The sequence below is a fragment of the Neofelis nebulosa genome, chromosome 3, assembly GCF_028018385.1.
Source record: "Neofelis nebulosa isolate mNeoNeb1 chromosome 3, mNeoNeb1.pri, whole genome shotgun sequence".
NCBI lineage: Eukaryota > Metazoa > Chordata > Mammalia > Carnivora > Felidae > Neofelis > Neofelis nebulosa.
The window spans coordinates 205,516,986-205,540,474 of record NC_080784.1 but is presented as its reverse complement, the minus strand read 5'-3'; the positions used below and the strand labels follow the sequence as shown (position 1 = coordinate 205,540,474).

General features: G+C 60.4%; 1 protein-coding gene and 1 long non-coding RNA gene across 8 annotated transcripts in view; one reads left to right on the top strand and one right to left on the bottom strand.

The window, feature by feature from the left end:
- The window catches only part of SH3BP2 (SH3 domain binding protein 2), a 36,031-nt gene extending 13,156 nt beyond the window's left edge, over window positions 1–22,875 (top strand). For 2 of the 7 annotated variants that reach the window (XM_058719643.1, XM_058719644.1), the window contains exons 2-15: window positions 1,826–1,875; window positions 2,114–2,268; window positions 11,892–12,031; window positions 13,220–13,322; window positions 14,039–14,156; window positions 14,446–14,516; window positions 15,602–15,690; window positions 15,991–16,059; window positions 17,581–18,235; window positions 19,598–19,709; window positions 19,950–20,005; window positions 20,365–20,446; window positions 21,994–22,053; window positions 22,254–22,875. In XM_058719643.1, the coding sequence (XP_058575626.1) occupies window positions 11,896–12,031; window positions 13,220–13,322; window positions 14,039–14,156; window positions 14,446–14,516; window positions 15,602–15,690; window positions 15,991–16,059; window positions 17,581–18,235; window positions 19,598–19,709; window positions 19,950–20,005; window positions 20,365–20,446; window positions 21,994–22,053; window positions 22,254–22,391 (1,689 nt within the window). In that variant the 5' untranslated portion in view covers window positions 1,826–1,875; window positions 2,114–2,268; window positions 11,892–11,895 and the 3' untranslated portion in view covers window positions 22,392–22,875. Of the gene's footprint in view, window positions 1–1,825; window positions 1,876–2,113; window positions 2,269–2,849; window positions 2,928–3,855; window positions 4,582–9,928; window positions 10,060–11,891; window positions 12,032–13,219; window positions 13,323–14,038; window positions 14,157–14,445; window positions 14,517–15,601; window positions 15,691–15,990; window positions 16,060–17,580; window positions 18,236–19,597; window positions 19,710–19,949; window positions 20,006–20,364; window positions 20,447–21,993; window positions 22,054–22,253 lie in introns of those variants that run through there. The other 5 variants (XM_058719647.1, XM_058719646.1, XM_058719645.1 and 2 more) reach the window with 4 other exon arrangements.
- LOC131506043 (uncharacterized) lies at window positions 5,265–9,784 on the bottom strand. The gene is made up of 2 exons (XR_009258701.1): window positions 9,641–9,784; window positions 5,265–5,420 (listed from the first exon to the last, which is right to left on the bottom strand). It is a non-coding gene; the product is annotated as an uncharacterized LOC131506043 (long non-coding RNA).
- Window positions 22,876–23,489: the final 614 nt, after the last annotated feature.

Genomic DNA, 23,489 nt, shown 5'->3' with positions numbered 1-23,489 from the left:
GGGTCAGATTAACTCTAAGTACACTCTGGCTCTGAGGGATGGCCTAGGCAAGGGCTAGTTACAGCCATGTGAGGGGCATGGCCGTGTGTGTAGACGTGACTCTGAAGCCATCTGTCCCATCTATCCATCTGGGCCCTGCATGGGTCAGGCACCAGCCTGGCTCTGGGGATTCAGCGGGACCCAGGCCAGTGGGGAGTGCTGGGGTATCCGTGTGATACTCTGGTGTATCAGGCTATGCCACTGACGGAGATTTCAGAGAAGGGTGTGAGGTTCTAGATGGTTCTGTTTTCCAAGGATGAGGGAGCATTTTGGAGAGGATTTAGTTTACAGGTAGAAGAGATTGGCAGGTACTGGGAATGGGGCATGATTGATGGGCCTATGTGGCAGGCCCAGAGTTAAGGGCCCAGGGCTGGAAGCAGGAGCCAGACCCCATATACCTGGCCAGGGAGTCAGGCTGACCCCTGCTTCATGGTGGAAATGTGCTACGGAGGGGCTGGCCAGGGGTGTGAACCAGAGGCAGGAGGAGGGCTCAGCAAGTGTGATGGGTGTGAGCTGGGTGTGGCACCCAATCCCCTGCTTGGGAGGGTAAGAGGTGGTGGGCCAGGCCCGCAGGAGGTGTGCACAGCCAAGGAGGCCAGCTCAGGTTTGCTCCGTCCAGCTGGATGCCCATGGCAGGGGCTGCCCACAGAACCGGTTTCTTCCTGCAGGATATGCTCGGGCTTCAAGTGAAGTTGGCCCAGGGAAAGGACTTTGGAGAGTCCCTGTGTGTGATAGTTTCCTAAGGCTGTCCTAACCCAGCACCACCCCCTGGGGGCTTAAAACAATAGACATTCACTCTCTGAGTCCTGGAAGGCAGAAATCCAAAATCCAAGGGTCAGCACGGCCATGCTCCCTCCGGAGGCTCTAGAGAAGGATCCTTTCTTCCTTGCCTTTTCCAGCTTCTGGTGGTTGCAGAAATCCTTGGCTTCTCTGGTTTGGGGCCACCGTCACTCCAATCTGTGCCTCTGTCTCTTCTTTCTCTTGTAATCCAATCCTTGTCATTGGATTTAGGGCCCATCTGGCCAGTCCAGGATGAGATCCCTAACTACATGTGCAAAGGTCCCTTTTCCAAATAAGGTCACATTTGTAGCATCTGGGGACTAGGACTTAGACATGTATCTCTTACACTGGGTGACTCTGGGTGGGCCCTGTCCTCTACATCACCCGCTCCCTCTGCCCAGTACGACCCTTGCAGCCCTGCTCTGGAAGGCAGCCTCTAGCCTCAAGTATGGAGAGAAGAGTGAGGCTCAGAGAAAGGAGGGAAGCTGTGTCTACGGGTCCTAGAGCTGGCTCTAGGTGGACCGAGGCCCTGCGGGAGGGGCTGATACAAAACATCTTATTTTGAGAACTTGATGTTTTTCCCCATCGTGGGTGCCAGCCACCCCTCCCTGGGCCCAGGCCCTCCCCAGAGCCCAACAGGCCCTTCTCAGCACCTTCAGTGCCTGAGCTGCCCCTGAAGGTGGCAGATGGGCACTGGGTTGGGCACAGGGGCCCGGGGTGCCTGAGGGAGACCCGGGGCTGGGGTTCCCAGGGACATGGTTCCATTCCTCACCCCTCCGTTCTCAGGCCATCAGCCTGGCCGGTGCCAGCATCTCTGAATGGCAGTGTTCTCACGGTCAGCGCAGGTTACAATAGGACCAGCTTCGTGGGCTGTGAGCACACGGGTGAGGAAAACTCCGTGCCCAGCTGCAGAGGTCACGCTGTGCTAGGTGTTTGCCTTGCTCCTGAGGAGGCTGAAGACCCCAGGAACTCAGAGTGAAATCTCTCTGTCTTGCTTTCTTTTCAGGCTGACCCTTGGCCCCTGCTGGCCCTGCTGGCTGGCTCCCACCCATCCTGGTAAGTGCCCTACGTTTGGTGTGGTGGGGTGGTCCCCAAGCCCGGCACTTTGAGGCACCTGCCCTTGGAGCAGGGGGAGGAGCCGCAGCTGGGGGAGGGTGGGCTAGAGACCACAGCCATGCTCCACCCTCACGCGTTTTGCTGCTGGAATCCTGGCGTGGGATCATTTCCATGGCTATCTCCAGCACACCGTAAAAGGTCACGGAGCTGCCATTATTGGAGGGTCCTCTGTTTTCAGGAATATAAATGGCAGTGTTCTTCGCTGTAAGGATAAAGTGATGCCTCAGGAGGTAGGAGGGCACATGAAGAAGCTGAGGCCCAGAGAAGAGTGGCCTGCAGAGGTCACATAGCAGCCCAGGACTCCTGACCTTCACCTCCCAGAGGGAGACAAAGGTTGGAGAAGGGGCCAGCATGGGTCTGACCCCTGATGGGGATCCTATTCCCCTCATGGCCCTCTGCCCCCTCCTACCTCTGCTGTTGTTTAGGCGCTTGGGGACCCTCCAGGGCGCAAGGGCGGGGGAGGCTCTGGCTGCTGCCTTGACCTCAGGCCTCTTCATCCATCCACCTGTCTGTCCGGTGAGGGGTGGTGCATCCTGGGGAGTGTTGGCTGGCTCCTGGTCCTCGTCTTGGCAGCTTCTCACCCCCACGCCTGTACCCCAGCCTCTCTGGGCCTCGGTCACCCTGTTGCCCCTGGATTCCTCCCCACCCTGTGATGTGGCCCCGAACCCCTGTCCTGTCTTTGACTTCCTCACCCCAGCCCCTCCCAGCAAACTCTGCCTCTCTCTGTCAGATCCAGCCCCCTCCCCTGGAGGCCTCCCCAGTCTAGTGCCTGCTGGGCCTGCCACCTTCTGTTGACCCCATAGCATGGCCCTTGAGGCTGAGGCCCCCACCCTGGCCCAGAACTGCCCATTGGCTTGTCCTGGCTGGATCATGGCCCAGGAGCTCCTCACCTGCTATTTTATCTCAACCCTCAGCACCCATTTCACAGATGAAGAAACTAAGGTTCAGAGATACTAAGTAAGTTGAGGCCACAGAGCTGGCACAGGACAAAGGTAGGCTGAGTGTCCAGCTTTAGCTTGCTCTGGGGCCCTCTATCCACCCTGGGCAGACCGCAAAGAGGAAGAAGGGGCAGAAACCCCCCTGTAACCCTCCCCCTTGCTACCTGTCTGTCTGTTGGTGTCTGTCTGTCATGGCCAACTTTCTGCCAAAAGCACAGTCTGCCCTTAGCCACCAAAGGGGATCGAGGCTGGCCTAGGCGTGGGGAGGCCAGGGCAGCCATGCCTATCCTGAGGAGAGCTCAGACACAAAGGTCAAGCCCCCCATCCTCTAAGAGACAGCAGGTGGTCTGTGACCCCAGATAGGCCCCCAGGTAGCACGAGGGCCTTGGCAGATGTCTGGGGCGGTGGACGCTGTGGGAGATGGAGGTCCCCCGGCCTGGGAGCTGCCCTCCAGTGCCCTGACTACAAGTATGTGAGACGGCTAGGTGCCCCAGGAAACTTGGTGGACAAGACCATCAGCAACTCCCGGAGACCCTGTGGTCTGTGGCCTTTCTGACCCTCAAATCCTACTTGGGGGGGGGTGGTGGTGGTCCCAGAGTGCTCCTTCCTTTGGTTGGGCCTGTCCTCTGTGGGAGAGGTATGACCTTGAGACCCAAGCTCAGGAGAAGAGAGCCAGGGGATGTGGGGGCTCAGCACCGAACAGCCTGGGCTTGAATCCCTGCTCCCCAAATCTTTGGCTGTGGATCTGGGCAGGAGAGGCACCCAACCCTTGTGGGGCAGTGTAGGCTGTGGAGGGGACGCATTCTGAGTGGGACCTGGGGCAGGACCGGACAGTGGCAAGAGCATGCTCTGATAGTCGTCAAGCCTGGTGTTGAGAGTGATGATTGCCAGAGGCAGTGAGCCCAGCTCTGTCACAGAGGCCATGCCTGGCTGGGGGAGACGGGGAGGCCTGTGGTAGAAGAGGGAGGGAGGGTGGCAGGCAAATGCCTGGGCCAAGGCTGGGAACCTGGTCCCTTGGTCCCTTGGTCCCTTGGTGTCAAAGGGCAGAGAGGTGGAGGTAGTGAGTTCCCAGTGTTGGGTGTAAGCATCAGCTTCGTGAGGGGAAGGGGCTTCTGGGGCCAAGGAGACAGTGTGACAGCCCATGGCTGGGAAGGGGCTTTGGTCGTTTCCTGGAGAGAAGCCAAGTATGCAGAGGTGGCCACAGGAAGTGTGTGTGGGGCATCAGCAGGGAGCTTCCTCCCCGGGGGAAAAAGCTGGTCTTGCCCCGGGGCCTGGAGAGCTGTGGTCTCCGGCTGCAGTAGGGCATGGGGGCAGTGCTGGCTAAAATCCAGCAGGCCTAACAGCGCTGATGGGTGCAGCCCTGGGTCTCACTTCAGCCTCAGGACCTGGGAGGGTAGAAAGCAGGAAGTGCTGGCTAGCTGGGGCTGCCCAGGGACCCGGCAACAGGAAGTCTCCGGAGGGGAGGAAGCCTGGCGGCCACAGGCCCCAGATGCAGCCGGCGGCTGTCAGCAGGAGGGAGCTGTGGACGCAGCTGCCTGGGCAGCACCCAGGACAATGCCGGGGCATCAGGCCTTCCCCGCCTGGGGGACGTGGGCTGTAGGTCCTCCCTGTGGCCCCTGAGCCACATGGCCGCCCTGGGCCTCAGGACACCTGCCCCCAGCCCATCGACAGACAGGAGGAGAACCATGTGCTGGGTCAGTGCTCTCAGGTCAGTGTGGCTGCCCCGGGACCGGGGGCTTAGCAGGTGGCGTGAACCCCGGGCCTGTGGAACTGTCCAGGCTGAGCCCTGGACCCCAGAGCCGATAGGCTGTGAGGAGAGCCCTGCGGAACTGGATGGGGCACAGTGGGAGCCCCAAGAGGGAGCCTGCTGCTAGGACACCCCTGCCCCCACCATGTGCTACTCAGCCCGCAGCTGGCAGGGAGGTGGGGGCCCAGGTTGGGGGGCGCCTTCCCACCACGTATGCTGCCAGGTCCTGTGTGCTCACACATTGAGTGAGTATGTGTGAATGGATGTGAGTGTGTGTGTGTGTGTGTGTGTGTGTGTGTGTACGTGGACCATGCTTGGGAGCCTGGCATGGAGCTGAGGGGCTGGGGGGCTCTCCGCCTAAAGCCCAGGTCATGCCCCTTCCCTCTGGCATGGCTGCTTGCCGCCTCCCCCACCCCAGGAGATGTTTGGTTTTGATTCTCTTGTGGAGGAAGATTCTGGGAAGAGAAAGGGGGAGGGGAACGGAAAGGGGAAAGGGAACGGAAAGGGGAAAGGGGAAAACAGATGGCCTGGGCGTAACCCCACTGCCACCTAGCGCCTGCAGGGTGCCTGCCTGGGGGCGTGGCTGTGCCTGGAGAGTCCCCCACCCTTTACTGGATGTGTAACTTTGGGCAGGTGACTCAGCCTCTCAGACCCTCGGTGTCTTCATCAGTGGTGTGGGGATGACGCCAGTTCACACGTCAGGGGGTGTCGGGATGATGATGTGGGGTGATCCTTGAGAAGCACAGAGCCTGGCTAATGGTGAATGCCCAGGGCGCTTCTCCCAGCCTCAGGGTTCTAGTCTGTAAAACGGGAATAAAGCATTGAGCCCGTGGGACTTAAGGAGCTGTCAAGTAGAACATTCTAACCTACGCCCAGGCTGCCAGCCTGGGGCACGGGGGCCACCCACAAAGGGTCTCGGGAGCCCCTGGAGGCTGTGCATGTGTGTATATTTACGAGTGAGTGAATGAGTGTGTGTGTCAGTGTGAGTCCATAAAAGTGTGTATGAATCCATAGTGAGCTTGAGCGTGTGTGACAATGAGTGCGTGTCTACGAATGGGTGTGTGTGTCTGAGTGAGTGTGTGAGTGAGTGTGGGTGTATGAGCGTGTATGTGTGAATATATTTGTGTCAGTGGGCATACATGAGAAAGCATACGTGTCTGTGTGTGTGTCTGTGTGTGTACGTGTGTTTGTGTGGGTGTGAGTGTGTGAATGAATGCATTTAGGTCCCCTTTTCACTGGGGCCGGAGGTCCCAGCCTCCCCTTTCCCTGCAGCGCCCACAAAGGGCCGGTGTGGTCACCACTGACAGGAACCCCTGACACTGTGGTCGCACGAGGCACCAGCTCCCTCATCACAGTCAGGGCAATGTCTGCAAGTGTCAGAGAGGAGACCGCAGGAGCTCAGCCTCCAGGGCCCCTGCTTGGCTCTCACACAGAAGCTTACACCCATGCACACGCATGCACACACACTGATGTGCACACTCTAACCTGTGTGTGCACTGTGCAGCTCACAAGCACAGCCTGCCCGAGCACACTATCTGTGGCACTCACACGTGGGCCTGTGCAAATCATCACCACACACCTGTGGGGCTCACAGCCCCGTGGTAGGGGGGAGCCACAGAGCCTGCACTTTGTGGGACTCCTCAAGGACTGTCTCTGGGGGACCGAGCGGTTTTCATCCACCAGCTCTGCCCCTGTCCCTGCTGCTCGGTCGGCTGGACTAACCTCTACTGTAAGAGAAGGTCACGTGAGCTCAGGAGCGGAGACCAGGGTGTGTGCCTGAGGTGCCCGCCTTCCAAAGATCACATGCCGTCTGAAAGGGTTCATGGAGCCCAGCGGCCACCCCCATGCTGGCCACCTTAACGCCGACCTCTGTGTCATCAGAGTCCTGCCCTAGTCAGCCCCTCTGAGCTGCAGGGAACCAAGCCCCTCCCTGCACAGCAGTCTCCCTGGGTGGCCTCAGTACCCTCCTATGTAGGGAGAGATGCCCTGAGGGGTGTCGGGGGACTCTGACGACTGGACTTTCTGTGCTCACTTTAAGTGAGAGGAAACAGAGGTCAGAGGAGGATAGGCCTGGTGGGGTTTGAACCCGGCCCTCCAGCACTGTCCCTGGCGGCTCCCACCCAGGGCGGCTCAGCGGGCACCCCCGGCAGCACAGTGAGAGGTCCCTACTGCTGTGTCTGCCCCTGCAGAGGAAGGGACTGAGGCTTCCTGCTGATGAGCCCATGGAATGAATGAGTGGAGTTAAACCCTCAGGGGGCTGGGTGACACCGTGGACATTGAGGGAGGTAGCCGGGGAGGCCAGGCTGGCCAGGAGTCTGGGTGTCTCTTGGGGGCTCCCCTCAATTTTCCTGGGCACCAGTGGAGTTGGGGTCTTTGAACTGGGCTGAAAGTCCCCAGAATCTGTGTGGTCACCACAGCCACCGTGGCCCATCATTACCCTTACCCTCAGCTACCATTTCCTTCCTTTTTTCTGCTCCAGCCTGGCCTGGCACTGGGCACTTGTCAGGTGTCAGCCCACTTCACCCACTGGTACAGGGTGGGGCCGGGTGGGACCAGAGGATTTGGGGGCCTCAGGATGGGTTTCCCCTTGGGTAGTCCGTCCTCTGGAGAGAAGCTGAGGATGTTAGCATCTGTCCCTTCAGTGAGGACATTCCTAGGGGACGTGAAGCTAGAGTACAACCGGATTCTCTCACGACCTACCCTCCACACTAAGGTTAGTCAGTGGCCACCCAAGAGCCCTCATTCTGCCCACAGAGAGACTGCGGCCAGGCAAGAGTGAGGCTCTCACGGGCCTGTACCTGCCTGGCCACTGAGCTGAGCCGGAGTGGGGCTGTATACTGCCCTAACTCCTCCCCTGCAGTTTCCCACACGTGTGGGACTGGGAGGAGTGGTGGGTTCCATACTTGCTCACAGTAGCTGCCCCTCCCCCAGGACACACGCTGGGGTCAGAGGAGGACAGGCCTGGTGGGCTTTGAACCCGGCCCTCCAGCACTGTCCCTGGCAGTTCCCAGCCAGGGCGGCTCAGCGGGCACCCCCAGCAGCACAGTGAGGGGTCCCTACTGCTGTGTCTGCCCCTGCAGAGGAAGGGACTGAGGCTTCCCGCTGACAGGCCCATGGAATGAACGAGTGGAGCTAAACCATCATGGGGCTCGGTGACAGGGCCAACATTCTGTGCCTCCTCTGGGGCTCCCTGGGTGCCCCCTCTGTGCTGGGCCTGAGCTGGTGAAGATGGGGAACAGCGACAAGCTAGTGTGGTCAGTGTTAGGTGGAGAGAAGGGTGTTCTAACCCCACAGAGGGACACAGGACCCCTAGAGGTCAGGGAAGGAACCTGAGGGAGGGAACGCTTGAGCTAACTCTAATTTTTGGATCGTTTGTTGCTAGTACGTATATAGAAGTATGGCTGTTTTTTGTGTTTTGATCTTATATTCTGCTAGCTCGTTTATTAGTTCTAATAATTGTTTCGTGGGTTCTTTGAAATTGTCTGTATACATAACTATCTAACTTGTGAATAGTTTTGCTTCTTCATTTCCAATCTGGATACCTTTTATTGCTTTTTCTTGCGTAATTGCACTGGCTAGTACCTCCAGTACAAGGTTGAATAGAAGTGGCAAGAGTAGATGTCTTTGCCTTGCCCCTGCTCTTAGGGGAAAGCTTTCAGTCTTTTACCACTGAGTATGATGTCGGCTGGGGATTTTTCATAAACACCCTTTCGATGTTGAGGAAGTTTTCTCCTATTCCTGGTGTGTTGTTCGTATCATGAAAAATTGTCAAGTTTTTGCGAAATGCTTTCTCTGTGTGTGTTGAGATGACCATGTGCTTTTTGTCTTTTATTTGATTAGCATGATGTATTACAATCATTGAACCCTAGGTAAGTGTTACCCTTGCATTCCCATGATAATTCCCACTTGGTGTGGTGTAGAATCCTTTTTACATGGTGCTGAATGCCATTTGCTAGTATTTTGGTGAGGCTTTCTACGTCTACAATCATAAGGGATGTTGATCTGTAGTTTTCTTGTGATGCCTTTGGCTTTGGTGTCAGAGTAATGCTGGCCTGATACAGTGAGTTCCTTTGTCTTCTGTTTTGGGAGAAGTGAATGAAGGACTGGTGTTCATTTGAACCAATTCCTGAGGGCTGAGTTAGTTCGGTTGCAACTGGAGGCAGTGGAAACAGTGTGCACTGCAGCCTGGAGGTGGTGCTTGGTGGTTTTGGGTCTTGGATTCGGGAACCACAGGGTCTGGGTGCCACAGGTGCATGGGAGGTAGAGGGCATGAGGAGAGCCGCTGAGAAAGATCCATGGGGCCTGGATCTGGAAAGGCCAGGGGGCATGAGGAGGCCCTGGAGTCCTGGAACAAAGTGGTGATGGGAATGGCTTGTGTGGTGGGGGAGAGTGTGCTGAGTGAAGGTGATGGGGGAGGAGGTGCTGCAAGCAGGGGAGGGAACTGGTGGAGAGGAGGAAGGGAGGTGGTGGCCTTGAGGGCTGAGTGTGCTGCCAGGGGAGGGACTGGCAAGGGTGCTGTGAACAGGGGCACACAGATGGGATGGAGCCTCTTGCTGCAGTGGGAAGGGGCATCGAGGGCCAGCCTGAAATGGAGGCCAGGAAAGCAGGGAATGGTGCCCAGTGTGTAGCTGGGTGGGAGCAGCGCCCAAGCTGTCAGAGCTCCCTTATGCCATGGCTGGCCCATTGCTTGGACAGGCTGTGTGCAGGTGGGAGGCAGAGGAGGCAGAATGCTTGGGGGGCCAGCAAGGCCATCCCAGCCTTTGGCCAGCCTGGGGGTCCCCTAGGAGGGGAGCCCCCATCTACCCAAGCAGGTGGGAGCTGCCAAGGACTGGACCTTGTACCTCCTGCAGGGAGACTCCTGCAGGGAATCCAGGGCTGGAGGCCCATGGCGGCAGATGGGTTAGGCAACTTGCCCAAGAGGAGGGCAGGAAGACCCACAGACCCACCCTGGGCCCCAGTGCCTGCAGGCCACACCCGCTTCGAGCCCACCCGCAACCCTCGGAGGCAGGGCGGCCCTCACCCCCATTTGCAGAGGCGCAGACTGAGGCTCAGGGAGGAGAAGCCCCTCTCCCAAGGGCTCTAGCCAGCCGGGAGCCCGGCCGTGTGCGCCTGCTTTGCCTCGCCCGCTTCCGGAGCCCGGGCCGCACTGTGGACGTCCGCTTCGCGCCCCGAGCCACCGTCCCGCGTGGGCAGTTGGGGAAACTGAGGCCGCGCGGCGGCGGGCGGAGCGCCGGGTCCCCACCTGCCGCGCCCGCCCCGCCCGCGAGGGGAGGAGCCCGGCGGCCGCCCCGGGCGGGGGGCGCGGCGGGGCGCGGGGCGCGGCATGGCGGGCGCGGGGCGCGGGCGGCGGGGCTGGGGCGGGCGGGAGGCGGGCGCCGCGGGGCCGGGCCCGGGGCCGTGTCGCTGCGCGCAGGGACGGCGGGCCGCCGCGTGGACGCCGTGAGTACCGAGCCGCGCTTCCTGCGGGAACAAAGGCGGGCGTGGGCCGGCTGGGCGGGGCGCGGGGCTGGGTCGCGGGGGCCGGGGACGTGCCTTTGTTCGGAGCCTCCTCCGCTGTTGGCGGGACCCAGGCCGAGGGGTTGGTTTTGGGCAGATGGAGCCGGAGGGGGGCAGCCTGAGTGACCCAGGCAGAGGCCGGGGGAGCAGCCCCGGACGTTTGGTGGAGGGTGCTGGTTTGCCAGCAGCAGAGTGGTTTTCTTTGTGTGTGTGTTTGGGAGTGGGAGCTGTAGTGGCAGGAGTCCCAGAGGACGGGGCCTCTGGGTCTAACCCTAGTGACTCATTGGGACACTGACCACACACCCAGTTCAGTCCAACTCCACTGGGGCGCCAGGAGGGACCCGGCATCAGGTTCAGGCAGGCACAGGCAAAACGGTGCCCCGTGGGGTTGCTGTTCAGAGGGACCAGTGGCGGGGGACCCGAATATGAGGTGGCTCACAGAAGGGACTCAGAACCTGGGTCTTGAAGGATGAATAGGAGTTCTTCATGTGAGAAGGGGTAGTGGTCAGTCATTCCAGGCAGAGGCCGGAGCCTGGCATGTTTCAGGGAGAGCAGCTGGGGTGAACAAGAGGCTGGACAAGGGAGAGGGCTGACGCTGGCACTTAGAATGTCAGGTCCTGGAGGCCCGAGTTAACCCTGAGGCAGTCAGCCTGCCCCTGGTGACTGTGCGCGGTGTGGTCCTTGCCTGAGTGATGCCCCAGCTGATGGGGAGGCAGGGTGGATACCAGCCAGCCCACTGGATGGTCATCACGGCCACTGCCGATAAGGGTGTGCTGTGTGCCAGGCTGTGTCCACTCTGTCTTTCCATTCTATAGTTCCAGCAACTGAGGCCTAGGGGTCCCCCAGAAAGCCAAGCCAGGATGGGAAGTGGGGACTCTTGACTACCTGTTTTCCTGCTTCCTGGGCTCAGGGCCTTAAGGAAGGGATGGACTGAAGCTGGCGAAGGGCAGGCAGGAGTGGAGGGTGGGGCATTTGAGGGCCATGCCCCTCACCCCTTCCCTGCTAAAGGGTCAGAGATGGTTGAGAGGGTGACCAGGGCCTGGCCCAGCCCCTGTACCTCTTTGACTTCATTAGGCTGTGACCCTACTCATCTGCTAGAAGCCCTCCGTGGCTGTCCCCATCGTAGGTTCACATAGCACTCAGATTTGGGGTGGTTATGGCCCAAGGCTTGACTTATCCAAGCCAGTGGGTTGTTTTGTTTTTTTTTTTTAATTTTTATTTATTTTGAGAGAGAGCAGGAGCAGGGGAGGGGCAGAGAGAGAGGAAAAGAGAGAGAATCCCGAGCAGGCTTCGTGCTGTCAGCACAGAGTCCAACGTGGGGCTTGACTCATGAAACGTGAGCTCATGACCTGAGCCAGACAAAGAGTTGGACCCTGAATCGAGTGAGCCACCCAGGTGCCCTTGGGCCAGTGGTTGTTTGAATTCACTCATGGTGGTCCCTCCCCTTCCTTGAATTCAGTAGGCGTGTGCTGAGTAAACCAGTGACAGTGAAGGAACACACTCAGTTCTCAGAGTCCTTGGGGCTCAGGTTTGTGGCCAAATAGACCAGAGGCCAACCAGATGGACCAGTTGGCCCTTTCTCTCCCTGGGGTCCCACCAAGCAGCCTGGGGCCCCACCAAGAAGCCGGGGGCTTTCCGAAAGGAGTTTCCTCACCCCTTGCTGACGCTTCACACTGTCTTCAGCATCTTGGCAGTATCCCCCACTGCATGCCCTCAGCTTTGCCGTCTTCTGTCCCCCAGCCCTGGCTGAGACCTGTCTCCTCCTTTTACTGCAGCTTCATGGCGGCCGAGGAGATGCACTGGCCGGCCCCCATGAAGGCCATTGGTGCCCAGAACTTGCTGACCATGCCCGGGGGCGTGGCCAAGGCTGGCTACCTGCACAAGAAGGGTGGCACCCAGCTGCAGTTGCTGAGATGTGAGTCCTCTGGGTGGTAGGGCGCATGACGGGAGGATGTGGGGACAGGGCTGAACCCCAGCCCTGCCGCCCCACTGCCCTGGTGGACCTCCATGGGCAAGCGACCTGTCTCTCTGAGCCTCTGCCTCCTTCTGTGGTGGGCCCTCCAGAGTTTTCCATCCCTCCATGGTGGCCGGTGCTGCCTGGGGGTGCTGAGGTCAGCCTCCCCACTCCCCAGGATCGTGGGAGGATTCGGGGTGTTACTGCTAAGTGGAGATAGGATGGGCATTTGGTGCACAGCGCTGACCATCGGTCCAGGGCAGCTTCAGTCTGCAGCCAGGGGCTGGGGGCCCTCGGTGGCCTGGTAGGTCTGGCCTTGCGCTATCCAGTGGGTGTTCAGTGAGTTGGTTGGTCACTCGGTCCCTTAGTGAACTAACGTGCCAAGACCCAGCTGGGTGCTGGACCTTCAGAGTTGCGTGAGGCCAAAGCTCTGGTCCCTGGGACAGCATTTTGGGAGAGGGTGGGCGCCCCCAGGTCTGGGAGATGCCCGGTCATTAAGACATTGAAGGCCAAAAAGCATCAGGGCCTTGTTTGTCCTTCCGCCCAGGCCTTTGTTCCAGCAGCGCCCTCTGCCAAGGACTCCCAGGCACCGTGCTGCCTTACGGAGGTACCGCAGGCTGGGCTGCTGGTCTGCTCTGGCCTTTGGACAGGGAGCCCCCGAGGAGGGGCTGTAACTGATGTGCCCCTAGGCCCGGGAGGGACTGTCTGGGAATAGGACAGTGGAGCGTGGGGTTCACTGTAACTGTGTAGGCTGGTGTTTGGCTCCATGCCAGTGGCTCTTCGGGCCTCTTTGCCCCGACCCTCGCTCTGCCTTCCTAGGGTGGAAAGAGGTGGCCATGGCCTCTGGCCCTGGCTTTGCCCTTCTCTGAGCCAGCCTCTCTGGTCACGGTCTGCCCCTGCCCCGGGAACAGCCAGGCCTGCCTTGGCGCTCGGGCTGGTCAGCATGCCCATGGATCGTTTACATTTGGACTCCGTGGGAGGGGCAGCATGCTAGCCCAACTCCAGGCCCTTCCATTTAGTGGGGTTCAAAGGCAGGAGGTCTGGCCTCGGGTCACCCAGGGCCTCTGGGAGTGGCCCCCAGAGTGGGGTCTGCCTGGCAGCCTCTCGGGGCTCACCCTGTGCCCTTGCCACACTTGCCCTTGCCCTCAGGGCCCCTGCGCTTTGTCATCATCCATAAGCGATGCGTCTACTACTTCAAGAGCAGCACGTCCGCCTCCCCGCAGGGTGCCTTCTCGCTGAACGGCTATAACCGGTAAGTGCCGCTACCCGCCGGCCCCAGCAGAGCCCTGGCCAGGCCAATCCCAGGTTCCCACCCAGGGAAAGTTCAGGCTCTCCCGAGATGGCTCACACCCCACCCACCCTGGATCGCGTCCAGCATTCTCCCCTCCCTCTTGGCCTCTATGTGGCCTCCTCACGACCTCCGTCAGGTCTCCCCGGCTTCAGGGCCTCCTGGGCTGGGGCCGGCTCCTTGCTTTACACATGCCATGGGCTGGGTCCACCCAGTGAGCGCCTCCCTGCTGATGGGGTTCCCCTGGGGTCCCCCGGGGAGGGATGTTTCCTTTTCCCAAACACACCACCCTGACCTCAGGGGATGGTGCAGATGGGCACGCCTGCCCCAGGTGCCTGGCCCCACGGGCTCCCCCGTGGCAGTGGGGGCAGGGCGGAGGCTGACATGTTAGGGCCCCCAACAGGCAGGCCAGGGTCCAGGTGGGGCTGAGGTGGGCAGCGAGGGTGACGTGTCCTCGGTTTGGAGCCCCGCATGCTGCTGCTCCCAGGATGACCTCCCAGACCCCAGAACCATGTCTGCCCATCCCTGTCCCTGCCTACGTGCTTTCCTCTGCCTGAAGCATCTAGGCCTTTGGCCTGGAGAGTGAGCAAGGTGGGACTGCCCAGACCTGCCAGTGTCCTTGGGGGCGTGCTGGGTGCTGAGGCCTGCCCAGGTGCTGACCGCTGGCCCCGTGCCCTCAGGGTGATGCGGGCGGCTGAGGAGACGACGTCCAACAATGTCTTCCCCTTCAAGATTGTCCACATCAGCAAGAAGCACCGCACCTGGTTCTTCTCCGCCTCCTCTGAGGATGAGCGCAAGGTGAGGCTGCCTCCAGGGGCAGGGAGCTGGCAGGGGTACCATCCTGGCCCCGAGGGGACGTGGGGGGGCAAGGTGCCGGGCAGGTGCTGTTCCTCAGTCCTCCTCCTTCCATCTGTAGCCTAGTCCGGCACCACACTCTTGGAAGCTGTGTCAGGAAGAGCCCTGAATGGGCTGAGGGGAGGCCAGGGCCCCAGGAAGGCTGCCAGCCAGGGCAGTGAGGGCAGGCAGGGTGAGGGAGGGGCAGGCCCCGGACAGCGCTGTGCTCACCGCAACCCGGACTGATCCACAGGGCTGGATGGCCTTGCTGCGCAGGGAGATCGGCCACTTCCACGAGAAGAAGGACTTGCCCACAGACGCCAGGTGGGCCTGGGCATGGAAGGCATGGGCAGGGTGTCGCCAGGGCCACTGGGTTGACATGTGTGCCTACCTCCCAGCTTCCGGGAGCCTGACCCAGAATCGCCTTCTTGATGAGTTTTCTGAAGGTGCAGCGAGGCTGTGTGTGTGTGTGTGTGTGTGTGTGTGTGTGTCCCGGAGTGTATAAGTGCGTGTGTGCACACCCATTGGTGGTTTCTGTTCAGGGGCCGTGTGTGATTTTACCTGCCCGCCCGGAGGCCCAGCACTTGTAGCTCAGAGCTTCAACTTCCTAGTCCCCTGACACTCACCCTGGCGCGTTGAGACTGAGACCAGAGTGAGTCCCCCAGGGCACTGGCTCAGTCCATCTGGGTCTCAGTGACCTCACCGTGAGGTGGCCCAGCAGGCAGCAAGGACCCTTTGGGCAGGAACAAAAACCATCCTGTCCTTTCAGAGCTGAGGAAACTAAGGCCCAGAGAAGGCTGGGCACACCTGAGGCCATCCCACAAGTGCCTGCCTGCCCCCAGAGCTCCTGGCCCTGAGCCTTATAGCAGGCTTAGCTCAGAACTGACTGCAGACCCAGAGGTGGGCAGTGGGATGTGGGGCTGGCCCTGAGGCCTGGCCCTGTCTGGTCGGTCAGGGGAGGCACCACAGCCTCCAGTCCCTGTGTCTGTTTTTATCACCTTGTGTGGGTCTTTTCTTTTTTAAGTTTATTCATTTTTGAGGGAGAGAGAGAGAGAGACAGACCAAGCATGAGTGGGGGAGGAGTAGAGAGCGAGGGACACACAGAATCTGAAACAGGCTCCAGGCTGTGAGCTGTCAGCACAGAGCCTGATGCGGGGCTTGAACTCATGAACGTGAGCTGAAGTCAGATGCTCAACCAACTGAGCCCCCCCAGGCACCCCCTATGTCTTTTCTCGTTTTGTGTTTGTCTGTGGGTCCAGCTCTGTATATGTCTGTGTGTGTCTATGTCACGTTTGTGCTCATGTCCTCCTCTGTGTGTGTCTCTGTGCATATGTATCCATACGTGTGGGTGCAAAGGACTCCCCCCTGCACAATGCTCACTTCCCCCCCCCCCCCCCCGCCCACTTCAGTGACTCCAGCTCAGACACAGACAGCTTCTACGGTGCAGTCGAGCGGCCTGTGGACATCAGCCTCTCTCCATACCCCACAGACAATGAAGGTGAGGCCTGTCTCTGCAGCCCCTGCCCCACCACCTCTCGGCACCTGGCTGCGGCAGTGACAGGATCAGTCCTTCCTCTCTGCCACCAAGGAGGGGAAACATATCTGGCTGTCCTTGATCTGTCCGTTTGTCTTCCCCAGGCAGCCTGGGTCCTGGGTTCACACCCGGCCCACCTGGTCTTTGCCCAGTGCCTCCCTGACTCTTGGCTGCCAGTGTTCTGAGGGCACCTGCCCTGCCGCCCAACCCTGGGTGCGGCTGGGCCTGGGCGGCCCTAGGTCTGACCCTCTGTCTGCCTCACAGACTATGAGCACGAGGACGAGGACGACTCATACATGGAGCCGGACTCCCCTGAGCCCGTGGAGCCCGAAGGTAGGTGGGCAACCTGTGAGCCTGGGGCGCTCACGGGGCTGGGGCCTAGAGCAGAGCCCTTCCTGGGCTGGGAATGCTGGCCAGAATCCTGCTCTGGGTGGCCTCCGTTTCCCTGTTGTGTGCACTCTGGCTGGCTCTGCTCACCTGACCCTCCAGCCTCTGCAGTAAGCCTGGGATGGAGGGGGAGGATTTACAAATAAGTGAGCTGGGGGCCCACACTTGTGATGCTGGGCTGGGGTGGTCCTGGGGGCCGAGAGGGGGGAAGGAGGGACACTGAGGAGTGGGTGGGGCCAGGGTAGGGCCTACTCCTGTGGCCGATGGCCATCTGAACGATGGCCAGGCTAGCCTGTCGCTTACCGACCCACTCCCACCCAACCTCCCTGGCAAGGGAGACAGGCTTGTACTGGGCATCACACGTATGCGTTACAGCAAAGCATAGGGTCAGCGGGAGAGGGCTGTGCCCATCACTCACTATCCTTTCCACTGTCCTGGGGACTTGGGACAAACCCCCTAACCCGTGGCCTCCCTGTGTCTCTGCCTCCTCTCCTCCAACGACCTTGTCCTCTGCCCACCTCAACCCCGAGTCCCTCTCAGGTGAAGCAGGTCCAGCCCCTTCCCTCCTACTGGCCCCTCCCTCTGAGGCCACCACCAGGGCCTCCCAGCCATGTGCCAGCTCCCCTCCCAGCACAGAGCCCACAGCTCCATCCTGTGTCCCTCTGCCCCTCCCTGAACTGTGGCCACACGTGGCTGGAGGTGAGCACGCTGGGCCTCGCTTTGCGCCCAGCCGTGCACCTCCAGGGCCAGCGCTCCTGTGCACCTGCCTGCACACTCCCTTCTGAGTGCCCCCTACAAGCAGGCTTTACCTCCCCGTCCCCAAAATGTGTCTTAATATGGTTCCAGCGACCTCCCCATCCCCCGACGCAGCCCTCGGCACCCGTGAGTGGAGCTCTACCCAGCCTGGTGCCGTCCCCCCTGCTTCTCAGCCGCCTTGCTCAGCACCAGGTGCCTTGTGCTCCAGGCCCCTCCCGCCTCACTCAGCCTTGTACCAGCTCCCTGATGCCCATCCGCACAACCCTGGCCACCCTGGGACTCAGGCCCGGCTCGCTCCTTTCCCTCCAGTCTTAGGCTGCCGGGACAGCCGTGTCACACTGGCATCTCCATCCAGCACCTCTCCTCTGAACCCCAGACCTGTGCCCCGATGCCCACAATGTGTCTTGTAGCACGAGCGCACGTAACCCTCGCCTTCCACCCCACCTGCTTCTGTCCATCCTCCTCACCTCTGTTGGTGGGAGTTATAGCCTCCTCTAGCTGAGGTCAGGGCCTAGGAGTCCGCCTTGCCTCTTCTCTCTACCTCTGCTTCTGGGAACCTGATGGCTCCTGATATGACATCTAGGCTTCTGGAAGCTTCTGTGGGCTACTTCTGGGAGATGCGTGAGGCAGGCCAGGTGGTGCGGGTTGGTGGTGTTGGCCCAGCCTCAAGCAGGTCATGCTTGCTCACTGACTGGTCTCGTTGCTCTGCAGACACTCTGACCCACCCGCCGGCCTACCCCCCGCCTCCTGTGCCCACGCCCAGGAAGCCAGTCTTCTCCGACATGCCCCGTGCTCACTCCTTTGCCTCCAAGGGCCCGAGCCCTCTGCTGCCACCCCCGCCCCCGAAGCGTGGCCTCCCCGATGCAAGCCTGGCTCCCGAGGACTCCAAGAGGGACGTGCTGGGCCCAAGGCGGCCCGAGCCTGGCCTCAGAGTGCCCACGGCCTCCCGGAGGATGAGCGACCCCCCACTGGGCAACCTGCCAACCATGCCCAACCTCCGGAAACCCCCTTGCTTCCGGGAGAGCCCCAGCCCCAGCCCAGAGCCCCGGGTCCCTGGCCATGGGGCTGGCTCTGCCTCCAGCTCTGCTGGCGTGGCCACTGCCACCTCCAGGAACTGTGACAAGCTCAAGTCCTTCCATCTGTCCCCTCGGGGGCCACCCACACCCGAGCCCCCGCCGGTGCCGGCCAACAAGCCCAAGTTCTTGAAGATGACTGAAGAGGCCCCCCCAAGGGAGGCAGCCAGGCCCGGACTCTTTGTACCCCCTGTGGCCCCCAGGCCTCCTGTACTGAAGCTGCCCATGCCCGAGGCCACAGTCCGGCCCCCCGTCCTGCCCAGGCCAGAGAAGCCACCCCTCCCCCACCTCCAGTGAGTTTACTTGGCACTGGGGCCCCTGGGGTCCCTCCCCAACCTGATGGGTTCTCCTGCTGGTGCCCTGGCCTCCTCGTCTCTGGCCCTCTCTGTCCATGAGGGGTAGCCGGCAGCCCTAGCATAGGAGCGGGAAGGCTCCTGGACAGCCCCAGCCTGGCTAGGCTGAGCAGCCTCCCCTGCACTGGCCCCGGAAGAATGTCCAGCCTAGTGGGTGCTGGGCCTGGAGCCTGTGGCTGCCTGGGGAGCAGTGGGCAAGTTGGGTCTTGGGGGAAACCGGCCTCCCAGAGTCCGTGCTGGGCAACCCGAGGACCCTGTAAGGGTCAAGGGAGAGGCCTGCAGGGCTGCCTGCTCTGGGATAGACGGTAAGGGTGGGAGCTGGGGCTGTGAGCCTCTTGGGGCCAGCGAGCCTGCACAAGCCTCGCTGGTCCACAGCTGTCCTTCCCAGCCCTGCCTGGGGCTCTGGAGCCACCAAGGCTGCCTTTGTGCTCTTCCTGACTGGGAACTTGCCAGAATGTGGAGTATGTTGGTGACTCACCCTGAGGTCTGCGTGGAACACTGTCTTCTTTATTGCTGGGCTGCGTCAGGAGACTGGTGTCCCCTGCTCCCACAGTGTCATTCATACCACAGCCTGTGGTCAGAGATGTCCAGGGCCCTAAACAGTGGAGGCTCTGGGAGCCATGGGGTGAGACTTGAGTGAGCGTGCTGACCCAGTGCTCCTGGAACCCCTTTGGCTCTGGCTCTCTCCTCCCTAGGGCTCTGTTAGCTCTGCTGCTGTGGGAGGGTGCCTGGGAGGACCCTCTTGCCAGGTGATAGTTCTAGAACTAGAACTATAGAACATAGTTCATAGAACTATGTGACAAGGGGCCATGATGGTGCAGACTGGGTCAGTTTGCCAAATGCTACAGGGTTGGGTGTGCCAGGGCCAACTGCCCACGGCCCAGCAGACCAGCCCCGTGTGGTCTCCTTTAATCCTCCTTGAAACCGTAGAGGCTTCAGACCACCTGGCCGCATGTGTGGGACATGTTTGTGGACTCCCATCCATTCACGTGCATCCATTCTCTGTGGCTTTGGGAGGGGCATGACTTGGCCAAGGTCACAAGCTGGTTAGCAGCAGAGCTGGGCCGAGACCCCCAGCCCAGGGCCTTCTCCCACAGCGCCCAGAGTACCCATCTGTCGTGTGACCCCTGACACCAGGGTTCAGGCCCTTAGGACCCCTCTTGCCAGTGGCATTGGCAGCCGTCACCCAAGGGCAGCCAACAGAGGCCTGTTTCAGAGCTTTCTGGTGGAGGCCTAGGGTGTGTGGGGGTGGTGTGCAGGGGTGTGACAGTGATGTCCCTTCCTCTGCTTTTCCCCTTCAAGGCGGTCACCCCCTGATGGGCAGAGTTTCCGGAGCTTCTCCTTTGAGAAGCCCCGACGACTCTCGAAGCCTGAGGACACGAGTGCAGAGGGTTCTGACGATGACTATGAGAAGGTGAGGCAATGGAGAGCTCCGGATCCTGGCACTGGGCAGGTGGCAGTGGGCGGGCTGCAGGCCGGGGTGGCCCCTCACTGGCCACCTCCAGTGACAAGCCCCCAGGACGCTGGAGTTGTCGGGAGTGTAAGCGTGTGCACAGCCCCAGATCTGGGCACAGGCTGGCAGCCCACGGGGTGGGGGGAGGGGGGAGAGGGCTGGTGCAGACCCTGACCCTGACCGCCATTGGCCTCTCTCCAGGTGCCCCTGCCCAGCTCTGTCTTTATCAATACCACGGAATCCTACGAAGTGGAAAGGTCAGTACGAAGCCCTTCTTTCTCCGAATCCCTGTTTTTGCAGATGTGAGGTCCCCTGCCTTTCTGTCCCCCGTCACCTGCTTTGGTGTTGGACAGTGGCTAGCACAGGTGCATGGCCCTGAGCAGATTGGGGAAGCCAGCAAAACAGCGGATGCCATCAGCCCAGTCCCAGTGCTGCCCATCACCCTGGGCAGGGCCCCAAGCCCCACACAGGCCGGCCTCACCACACCGGTTGCTCTCAGACCATGTGCTGCAGAATAGTGAGAAGACAAAAACCTACACTGAGGAGTGAGGCTGGAGGGTCCCTGAGAGGGTTGGCTGTCTGAGGATAGTTTGCTGATGCAGCTGTGTTATTTTAGGCTGTTCAAAGCCACAAGCCCCCAGGGAGAGCCCCAGGATGGACTCTACTGCATCCGGGATTCCTCCACCAAGTCAGGGAAGGTAGGTGCCCAGGGGGGGTGCCCCAACAGTCACCCTGCTGAGTGAAGGCGCCCTGGGGACTGCTGCGTTGTGGGGGGGTTCGTCTGGTTCTGCACACACTTGGGCTGATGGCACGCATCGTGCTTTATAGTATATACATTGCTTCCCTGCACAGCCTCTTATTTCGCATCTCAGCTAGTTCCGTCGTTGGGGTCTCTGCCCAGCAGCCCCTCCTCCATCTATTCTCAGGAACTGAATACTGTCTGCAAGCTGGGATAGTGGCCCAGCCCCCCAGCACAGGCAGGAAATGGGAGGGAAGTGCTGAGGGTCCTGGAACTCTGATGCGGCTGTTTGGTTTTTTTGTTTTGTTTTTTTAATTTTTTTTTTTTTAACGTTTATTTATTTTTGACACAGAGAGAGACAGAGCATGAACGGGGGAGGGTCAGAGAGAGGGAGACACAGAATTGAAACAGGCTCCAGGCTCTGAGCTGTCAGCACAGAGCCCGACGCGGGGCTTGAACTCACAGACCGCGAGATCATGACCTGAGCCGAAGTCGGCCGCTTAACCGACTGAGCCACCCAGGCGCCCCTGTTTGTTTTTTTTTTTAATGTTTACTTATTTTGAGAAAGAGTGTGTGTGTACATGCTCAGAACAGAGAAGGGCCAGAGAGAGAGGGAAGAGAGAGAATCCCAAGCAGGCTCCTCACTGTCAGCCCAGAACCTGATGTGGGGCTCGATCTCATGAACCGCAAGATCATGACCTGAGCCTAAGTCAAGAATTGGACACTTAACCGACGGAGTCACCCAGGCACTGGGCTGGGGGTTTTCATGCACTCTGAAGGGGAGGCTGCTTGGGGCAGTGGGAATAGGGAGAGAGTGCTGGGTCTGCCTCTGCTCCTCTGGGGTGAATTTTGTGACCTCACTGAGCCTCAGTTTTCTTGTCCTTTTTTCCTTCTCCCTCCCCTCCCCTCCCCCCTGCCCTCCCCTCCCCTCCCCCTCTCCTCCCCTCCCCTCCCCCTCCCCTCCCCCTCCCCTCCCCTCCCCTCCCCTCCTCCTCTCCTCCCCTCCCCTCCCCCCCTCCTGTCCTCCCCTCCCCTCCTCTTCTCCTCCTCTCCCCTCCCCCCTCCCCTCCCCTCCCCTCCCCCTCTCCTCCCCCCTCCCCTCCCCTCCCTTCCCCTCCCCTCCCCTCCCCTCCCTTCCCCTCCCCTCCCCTTCCTCCTCCCCAAGTAAGCTCTGCCCCCAACGTGAGGCTTGAGCTCACAACCCCAAGATCAAGAGTCGCACGCTCTTCCAGCTGAGCCAGCTTGGAGCCCCTCAGTGTTCCCATGTACGTCAGACATGGTCGTAGAGTAGCCAGGCACCTGCTGCTATTACTTATGTCTCATTGGAGGCTATTGGGCGGGAGCCCTGGGGCAAATGGCTGCCTGCCCATATCAGCCCTGCTGTCCACGTGCAGAGTGACCCCTCCCTAGGTCACCGTAAGTGCCATAGGACCCAGGCATGATGCCTCTGTCCACTCCTCCGTCTCTGCGGTCCATCTCCTGAGGCTGGAGCTTCTCTCCCTGCAGGTTCTGGTCGTGTGGGATGAAAGCTCCAACAAAGTGAGGAACTACCGCATCTTTGAGAAGGTGGGCAGGCTGACCCCTCACCCGGGCCCTGGCTGAAAGGGAAACCCTGGCCTGGGTGGGACGGCGTTGGGGGGGGGTGTGTGTGGCAGACACAGGTGACACAGGGCAGCCGGGAGCAGGCCTGACTGTCATCCTTGCTGCTGTCCACTGCACTTTGCAGGAGACCTCCCCCTGACCCTGCCACTCCTTCCCCTTCCCAGGACTCTAAGTTTTACCTGGAGGGCGAGGTGCTGTTTGTGAGTGTGGGCAGCCTGGTGGAGCATTACCACACCCACGTGCTGCCCAGCCACCAGAGCCTGCGACTGCAGCGCCCCTACGGCTACACAAGGCCCAGGTGACGCCCGTCATACATGCTTCTGGGCAGAGACAACCACTGGGGCTGTGACCCCAGGCCATGCAGACAGGACGGGCTCGCATGAGAGCATGATCTGGAGTGAGCAACGTGCTCTGATCCAGGGCCTTGTAGAATCTGCAAGGCCAGGCCCCACTCAGCAGGCTGGGTCCCTGGGGCTAGGCCAAGCTCTGGTCTCCAGAGGATCGGGGGGCTCTCCTGTCCCATGCAGACCACCCTGTCCAACCTTCCGGGAGCTCAGGGTCCCAGGACCGAGCCCCGCTTGGGCTCTGTGGACAAGAATTCTGGTCACCTCCACCCCTCCCCACTCGCCCAGCACACTAACCCGGCACTGGGTTGGGAGCTGGGCAGGGCTGGGGCATTTGGGGTTAGGGCAGGGGCTGGCCCCCCAGGACCGACACCCCCAGGAACGCTAAGACACAGGCTCCAGGATGGGCCATTGATGTACAATAAAGCACAGATGACCTTTCTGTCCGTGGCTGAAGTTTCATTGGGAGAGAGGGATGACCAGCCTTACCAAGTACCCACACCCACATCCAAGCGGCTGGCTGCAGCAGCCCAGCTTACAGGAAGCCTAAGAAGTTCTTGTCTTCCGGGGCAGAGGTCCCTAAATGACTTGCTCGGGGTGCATAGCTGGTAACAACAGGATTTGACCTTGGGCACTCTGGACTCAGAGCCTGTACTCTGAAGTGCCACAGGTCAGAGGCAAGGCAATGGGACTACAGAGCTAAAAGGTCTCCGTATGTACAGTTGGGTCATTTGCCGGATTAACAGATGGTTACTGGGAGACAGCTGAGCACACACTGGCCACAGCATTGGGGTGTGCCTGGGTGGGGAGCTAGAACCTCACTGAGGTCTCCAGGAAGACTTCTTGGAGGAAGTGATGGCTACAGAGGGGTGGGAAGAGTGGGTCCTGTGTAGGCTGAGTGGGTGGGGAGGGTGGTCCCCAGATGCTGAGTCCCCTGGGCAACACCCCATTCAAGTCCAGCCCTCACCGCCCCCTCCTTTCCTACTACAGAATTCAGCAGGTGCTCTCCCTGGCAACGGCCATACAGGCTGGATTTTTGTGTGTGTGCAAACAGAC